This window comes from Dendrobium catenatum, unplaced genomic scaffold (genome assembly GCF_001605985.2).
Source record: "Dendrobium catenatum unplaced genomic scaffold, ASM160598v2 fragScaff_scaffold_1038, whole genome shotgun sequence".
Taxonomy (NCBI): Eukaryota; Viridiplantae; Streptophyta; class Magnoliopsida; order Asparagales; family Orchidaceae; genus Dendrobium; species Dendrobium catenatum.
The window spans coordinates 134852-143400 of NW_021319500.1; the positions used below are offsets into that span (position 1 = coordinate 134852).

An 8549-nucleotide genomic window follows, 5' to 3' on the forward strand; every position below is an offset into this window, starting at 1 on the left:
TATATATATATAATAAAAAGAGGGAGAGACACGGGTTGAAGCCCAATCGGGTAGAGCCGAAGGCGGAAGTCACGCACAGGGGAGAGGTGGGAGTCGGCGTCGGCGTGCAGGTCATCGGCGGAGGCAGGTCAACCGACGGGTCACTCACGTCGGAGGCAAATGTGAGTAGAGGCAAGGCTTGGTCTCGTGGATTTGGGCGAATGAGCGGCGGAGGGAGGCAGAGGCGGAGGCGAAGTCGAACGGGAAGGGTGAAGCCGAAGGAGTGACGCAAGCAATCTCTGTACCCCTTGCTAATCAACGGAGTCGAACAGCAACGACGAAAAGGAGAAGATGAACGGCGAGCCCTAGACGCTCCTGCGAAGCAACGAACCGAACAATGACGATCGACTCAGAGTTAGAGCGAATGAGAGAATGTTTGTGTCTTTCTTCTTTCTGAATTCCTTTCTTCTTTTATTGGTTTCTTTCGTCGAATGGCGGTTGCCAGAACGAAATAACGCATTGTTCGGTGAGGTGGGGCCGGCAGACACGTGTATGTCGGTTGTTTCCAAATTTTCATTCGTTTCATTTCATTCATCGTTTTTTTTGTAGTCAACAAATTGTCTCCCAACAAATTTGTTGTGTGACTTTCATACAATGGATTCGTTGTAATATCTTTGTATATTTAACATTTTTGTTCTTTGGTACTTCCTTTTCTCTTTTCTTTCAATCATGTAGATTGGTTCAAGTAGCTCGACCCTTAGGTTTGTGAGCATAGAAAATTTAAAAGTTCGGACCTTAGGCTTATTGAACTTTGTGGATTTAGCTCAACCCTTAGGTTTATGAGCGTAGAAGATTTCAAAGTTCAGCTCTTAGGCTTATTGAACTTTGTGGATTTAGCTCGACCCTTAGGTTTATTGAGCATAGAAGATTTTGAAGTTCGGCCCTTAGGCTTGTTTAACTTCATAGATTCTAGCTCGACCCTTAGGTTTATGAGCATAGAAGATTTTGAAGTTCGGCCCTTAGGCTTATTGAACTTTATGGGTTTTAGCTTGACCCTTAGGTTTGTGAGCATAAAAGTTTTTCATAACTCCTTTATTTTTATTTAATAAAAAAGGATAAAATTACCTCCCGATTTTCAAGAGGGGATTGAATTTATCTCCTGCATTGCAGAATAATATAAAAATTGCCTCCTATCTTTCAGGAGGAAATTGAACTTATCTCCTACATTGTAGGAGATATAAAAATTGCCTCCTGTCTTTCAGGAGGTGGTTGAATTTATCTCCTACATTGTATGAGAATATAAAAATTGCCTCATGTCTTTCAGAAGGGGAGTAAACTTTATTTCTCCAATTGCAGGAGAATATAAAAATTACCTCATGTCTTTCAGGAAGGGATTTATATGCTTTTTATCTGATAGACAGATTTTCATACATAATATTTTTATGTATGATATTTCTTTAGATATTGACCAATAATCGGTGGCATAGGTCTTTGACCATTTAGGTCTATGAGTTGATAGGCACCTCCTTCATACATTATTTCAATGATGAAGGGTTCTTCCCATATTGGATCAAATTTACCGCCAAGGCGACGGTGAGAAATTATAGGTCTTCGGCGAACCATAACAAGTTCACCTTCTTTAAAGCTTCTAGGACGAACCATTTTATCATGGGCCCTAGTCATTCTTGCTTTGTAAGATTCTAAACTTTGTTGAGCTTGAAGTCTAACTTCATCCAGAGCTTCAAGTTCTTCAAGTCGTAGAAGATCATTTTCTTCTTTAATTAATTCGTATTGAACAGCAATACGAAGAGACGATAGCTCAACCTTGAGAGGTAATATTGCCTCGGTTCCGAAAACTAGCGAATATGGGGTGGCCTGCGTTGCAGTCTTATAAGTGGTACGATATGCCCAGAGAGCTTCTGTCAATTTATCGTGTCATTCTCTCTTATTTTTAGAGAGAATTTTCTTGAGCAGTTTAACCAAAGTCTTGTTGAATGCTTCGGCCAAACCATTGGCTCTTGGATTATATATCGATGAATAACGCCAGTCTATCTTATGACGTTCTATAAATCGATAAAGTTTTGTACTTTTAAAGGCGGTACCGTTGTCCGATATAATTCGACGAGGTACGCCAAACCGATAAATAATGTTATCTCAAAAAAATTTTATCACATTGTCTGCTTTAACTTCTCGTAAGGGAATTGCTTCAGCCCATTTTGAGAAATAGTCAGTGGCAGCTAAGATGAATCGATGTCCTAAAGAAGATGGTGGTTCTATAGGACATATTATATCGGTACCCCAACTTTCAAATGGCCATGACACTACTGTAGGGTGTAGCGGATTAAGAGGTCGATGCATGATATCTCCATGCACTTAACATTGATGGCACTTTTTAGCATGGTTGATGCAGTCTTGAATCATACTTGGCCAGTAGTATCTCATATGTTTGATTTTGATTTTGATTTTTGGTCCAGATTGGTGTGCACCACACAATCATTCATGTACTTCACTTATAACTTTTTGGGATTCATCGGGACCCAAACATCGTAGCTACATTTGATCAAATGATCTACGATATAATGTATTATTTACGAAAGCATATCTTAATGCTCTTCGTGATATTTGTGAAGCTACGAATTTATTTTTGGGTAATCTTCCTTCTATGAAATATCTGATGAATGGATCTCTCCAATCATTTTCATCAGATATTGCTAGACTTTCTTGCATTTCTTTTCCTTCATCATCTTGTATGATAGCTGGAGTTAACACATGCCTGTTTTGAATAGTTATGAGAATTGGATCATTTTGTGGATTTGCTAGTTCTTTAGCTAGCTTTGCTAGCGCATCGGCTTTACCATTTTCACTACGTATAATCCTTGTGAGAGTTACCTCAGGAATTTGTCGTAGGAGTTTTAAATCATACGCGTGATAAGAGATTAATTCAAGGTTATTTATTTTGAAAGCCCATATTATTTGTTTGATTATGAGTTGAGAATCTCCATATATATGGATCTTCTCAATCTTCATATTAACCTCCAATTCAAGGCCCGCAATTAAGGCTTCGTATTCAGCCTCATTATTAGTGCGAGGCTCTGTTAAGTTGTAGGAATATCGGAGTATTCCTTTTTGCGGTGTAATGAATATAAGGCCAATACCCACTTGAATTGTTGGAAATTTAGGTGGCTTAGATGGTTTTATTGATGAAGCTCCATCGAAATGGAGCTCCCATTCTTGCAGATTTTCTTTTTCTTTCGCTTCAAATGTTTGCTCATCTGGTAATTCATCATTGAGTGGAGAATCTGCAGGCAGAGGATGTGTTGCTAGAAAATCAGCTAGAGCTTGTCCTTTCACTGCTTTTTGTGGCATATATATTATGTCAAATTACATTAGCAAGACAGCCCATTTAGCTAGACGACCCGTGAGAGTGGGTCTAGTCATTATAAATTTTAATGGATCAACTTTAGATATTAAAGTGATTTTACGGGATAACATATAATGCCGTAGTTTTTGAGTGGCAAAGATCAATGCTAGGCATTGCTTTTCAATTGGTGAATATTTAGATTCTGCTCCTATTAATCGTCGGCTGATATAATAAAGGGCATTTTCTTTGCCATCTTCATTTGTTTGTGCTAGCAATGCTCCGAGTGATTCTTCAAGAGCAGCTGTATATAGGATTAGGGGTTTCCCTGAGATTGGGGCAACAAAGATTGGAGGATTCAATAGATATTGTTTTATACTATTAAATGCCTCCTGACAAGCATCGTCCCACACGAAAGGAGTATCTTTCTTCATCAATCGTGAAAAAGGTTGGCATCTACCAGAGAGATTAGATATAAATCTTCTGATATATGTCAATCTTCCTTGTAATGAACGAAGTTGTCTTAGAGTTTTTGAGGTGGCATTTCCACTATTGCTTGAATTTTATCGGGATCAATTTCAATCCCTCTATGGCGTACAATAAATTCGAGAAATTTACCGGATGGCAATACAAAAGTGCATTTAAGCGGATTCATTTTCAAATTAATTTTCGAATTCTTTCGAATACAATTTTGAGATCATTTATATGTTCATGTTGATTTTTGCTTTTTACAACCAAATCATCCACATAACATTCTACATGCGTATGGATAAGATCATCAAAGATTCGAGTCATCGCTCTTTGATAAGTAGCTCCAGCATTCTTCAAACTGAATGGCATCAATTTGTAGCAATATATGCCAAATCGGAGTTTAAAATGAGGTATGTTTTTCATCCTCCGGATCTATTTTAATTTGATTATAGCCTGATGATCCATCCATGAATGAGAATATGTCATGATTCGATGTGTTATCGACCATAAGTTCTGCATCGGGCAGTGGAAAATCATCTTTTGGGCATGCTTTGTTCAAATCCCGGTAGTCTATACAGACACGAATTTGACCATTCTTCTTCTTCACTGGAACAATATTAGCGATCTAGTTAGCATATTTCTCTTCTCGAATAAAATCAGCTTCAATAAGCTTCTTGATTTCAGCAATGACTTGTTCTTCAATTTCAAGTCGCATTCGCCTGGGTGCTTGCTTAACAAGCGGTATTTTTGTATCGATAGAGAGTTTATGCACTGCTACCTCTGGTGATAAACCAAACATTTCAGTATAGTTCCATGCGAAACAGTCTTTATATTCGAGAAGTAACATCCTTAGCTCCTCTGCCATGTCTTGCGAGAGATTAGAGATGATGAATGTGATTTTGGATCTTCTTCAGTACCCATGTTTATTTCTTTGAGCTCGTCCATAGTAGCTTGGCCACCTTCTTTGAATTCTTTTAGGGCTTCTTTTAGATCTACTATTAGATCTTCAATTTGATTTTCAGACTCCGACAATCTATCCTCCTTGTATATAACATTGTAGGAGGTTGTATATATAAGACGTGGATGTTGAGAGCACTCCAGATAATGATAGGATGATGCTCGTGTAAGATGTGAATGTCGAGCATATCCAAGACCCCATGTTGTTGACAAACCATGACCAACAGGTCTTTGTGCCAGAGTTCTCTGAAATAACGAGCTTTCTTGCGTGTTTGTACGAAAAATATTCTTCTTTATATTAGCTTTTTTCATAATGGTGAAGGATATTGAGGAATGATTATCCACATATCTTCATAATCTCATTCATTTTCATTTTCTATTTCATGAGTAATGTGATGTGGTATTACTCTTGATTCATAGAAAATGGATCCACGCTCATTGAGACCTCTTTTGGGAGGGACATAAAAAGTTTTTAACATTTTTATGTTTCTATTTGGTGAGGAAGTTAATGTTTTGGAATGTCCCGTTGGCATAGGCACTATTTTAATGATATCTGTAAATATTTGTTCTTCAAACACCCTTATCATTGAAATTGATACTTTCTGCAATTTCTTAGATATGGAATTGGGTCGTGGGTCCCCTTCCTCTTGAGATTCTGTAGTACCATTGGGATGATACACAAATTCTTCTTCTCCTTCGATGGTTGGTTTACTTGAACACCGTACCTTGTTTGTGTGATTAGCTTCGTAATCAAAAGGGACAGCTGATAGTTCATTCTTTCTTTTCCCTATGATCAAGGGTTTGAAAGTTGTAGAGATATCATCCTCTTCGGAATCACTACCGAGATGAGGCACTGAGCAAATTTGTTTTGATTGATTCTTATTTTTATCTTTTAGCCTTTTCTTGTCTAGTGTAAGAGACTGAATTTTTGGAAGCTCATTGCCTTTTGACTTTTGAGCTATAAAGTATTTAGCATCATTGTAGATTTTGATTTCGTGCACCAAGAATGGTTGTTAATCACCATCAATGCGATATTCTTCATTATCTCGAATGTATTTCATATATTGATAAAGTGTTGAAGGCACTATACCATACTCGTGGAGCCATGGTCTTCCAAGAAGTGCTTTGTAAGATATGTTGGCATCAATAATATGAAATGTTGCCTCTGTATTAAGTTCCCCAAAGTTCAAAGGCAAAACTAAAGATCCCAGGGTTCTTTGCCCTTGTTCATTGAATCCTTGTAGAAACACTGTGCTTTTGTTCAAATATTGTACATCTAGGGTCAATCCTTTGAGCGTTTTGAGACTCATTAGATTAACAGAAGAACCTGGATCAATCAAAATTCCATTTATTTCAATATTGTTACTCTCTGCTGTAACATATAATGGTCGATTATGATCTACAGTTTCCAGGAGCATATCACTATCACAGAAAGTGATTGTAGCAATATTCTGCGTATGTAAAGCTTCTTTCAAATTTTGCTCATCAAAGAATATCTCATATTGCTCAGGATTTTGTAAAGATTTAATGAGTGTTTCCCGAAGATTCTTAGACATCAGAAGGGCATCGTAGACACTCAACAGTGCAGGTAATTTACGGAGATGTGATAATATGTTGTAATCCACATTTGCACTAGCAACCTTGGTTTTAGGAAGCTCTTGTGGAATAACAGCATCATTGAGTTGAATATTCTTCTCATTATCCTTTATTTTCTTTTGAGGTGGATGAACCTTCTTTTCACTTCTTAGCTGGATTTGTGTCATCTCTGAAGATGAACTAGCTTCAGCTTGAGAATTATTTAAAATTTTTGTATCATAAACTTCCTCAGAGTCTGAGCCGCTTCCGAGTTTTGGACATTTTTCTTTAGGCATGTTCTTTCCCTTGTAATCATTCTCTTCATCGGGAAAATATAATTCTTCATCTGAATCAGTAAAAGGTGCTGGTGTACGATGTATTTCCTTATAAGGCATTTTCACATCAACTTTGTAGATAGCAAGAGGTACATTGCGTCCTCTTGCAGCCCTTCCACCTCGTTGATTTATAAATCGGCAAGTCTCAATTGGAATGCTCTCTTCCTTTTCTGACTCCGCGTCAAGAAACAAATTAGTCATATACTCCTCTAACTTGAGAGGACGCCTTAGAGGTTGTTGATATTCATCGATGGAGTCGATGTATTTTTGAATTACAGTATTCTGCTTTCTTAATCTCTTCTTCTTTTCTTTTTGAGATTTTGATCCAGGCTTACGCTTTTCATTTTGGTCTTTGAAATATTTTGAAGGTTTCTTCTTACTCGAACTGGGCCCTCCTGTCACTCGGTTTTTCGAAAAAAGAAGTTTTGGATCAACTTCTAATTCTAATGCACTCTTACGACGAATGCCTTCAATGGCCAGTAAGACATTCATCATTTGTTTAGTTTTTTTTTTAGATAAAGGTCTCCCAACCACCTTCATCTTCCTGGGGTGCTTTCCCTTTCTCATTCTTTGTGCTTTGACAGGGAGTAAAGGAGATAATATTGGTTTTCTCCCTCTTAGGATTGATAAGGACAATATTAGAAAGTGTAAGTTCACCATTCTGATAATTCCTTTCGACCCAATCTTTGAATATGAAACAGTCTTCGATTGGGTGGCTTATGATCCTATGATATGGACAGTAATTCGGATCATCAGTCATGTCAGCCTGTGCTGGTCGTCGAGATTCTGGCAATTGAAGACCGATTTTTAAGGCTTGCCTAAAAATCTTTCCCGTACACTCCTTTGTGAAAGAATACAGCTTGTTAATTTTCTCCTGTAAAGTAGGAGGTATTTGTCTTTCTCTTGTTTGTTTCAATATCTTCGGTGAATTCATTGAATCTTCTTTTTCTTTTTTTCTCCAAGGAAGATGGGAATGTAGCATTCACCTCACTCCTTTTTTGATCAAATATTTTGATCTGTTTCCCTTTCCCTGATGGATTATTATTATAGTTGAAGCTGGCACTTCTAGGCCTGGGTAACCTTTCGAACTTGGCTACACGATCAAGTAACTCCTAAAATGTATTGATTGTAGCCATCGCCAGATATGGAGCCATATAATCATCTATATTTCCCATTAATAGCTCGACAGCATGCTTCTCAGTGAGTTGTTGCTCGCATTTCATGCTGAGATTTCTCCACCTGGTAATGTACTTGGTGACTGATTCCTCTCTTTTCCTTTTCTCAAGAGCGAGATCAGCGACAGTCACCTTCTTCATTTCACTGACAAATCTTTTGATGAACATCGTCTCTAATTCGTCAAATGTTCTCACTGAGTCATTTGGTAACTCAGCATACCATTCAAAAGCTGTACCTGTTAAACTACTGATAAATTGTCGTAGTAATAGAGCATCATTTCCTCCTGTATTTTCGCAGGTCGCTTTGAATTGTGCCAGATGTTGACGAGGATTTGCAGTACCATCAAACAAATTAAATTTTGGCATTATATACCCCTTTGGATACTTTTCTTGGACATATTCCATTGGATACAGACGACCTTTCCCAACTAAAGCTTCAGCAGCTTCAGAAGCAATAACTGCTTTCACTTTTTGACTGATAAGATTTTGAATTTGAGCTTTGCTGACCATTTCACCTTCTCTAGGGGTAATCAGTATTGGCTCCTCTAACTCCTCAAATTTTCTGTCAGGAGTGAGCACTACATCAGGAGTAATTTGAACATTTCTTTGAGTATTTGCTATAGGTGGTTGGTTAGTTGTACCCATCATGCCCAGTTGTCCAAACAACTATTTCATCATATTACTCATCTCATCAAGACG

General features: G+C 37.7%; 1 protein-coding gene across 1 annotated transcript; it reads right to left on the bottom strand.

Moving 5' to 3' along the window:
* Window positions 1-7787: 7787 nt before the first annotated feature.
* On the bottom strand, window positions 7788-8495 carry LOC110112267. Its single transcript, XM_020844428.2, has one exon. It carries the CDS (start codon window positions 8493-8495, stop codon window positions 7788-7790), a length of 708 nt encoding a protein of 235 aa, XP_020700087.2.
* Window positions 8496-8549: the final 54 nt, after the last annotated feature.

Excerpts from the sequence above, each read along its gene's own strand:
- LOC110112267 (XM_020844428.2), bottom strand. The coding sequence starts at position 8,495 with ATGGGTACAACTAACCAACCACCTATAGCAAATACTCAAAGAAATGTT.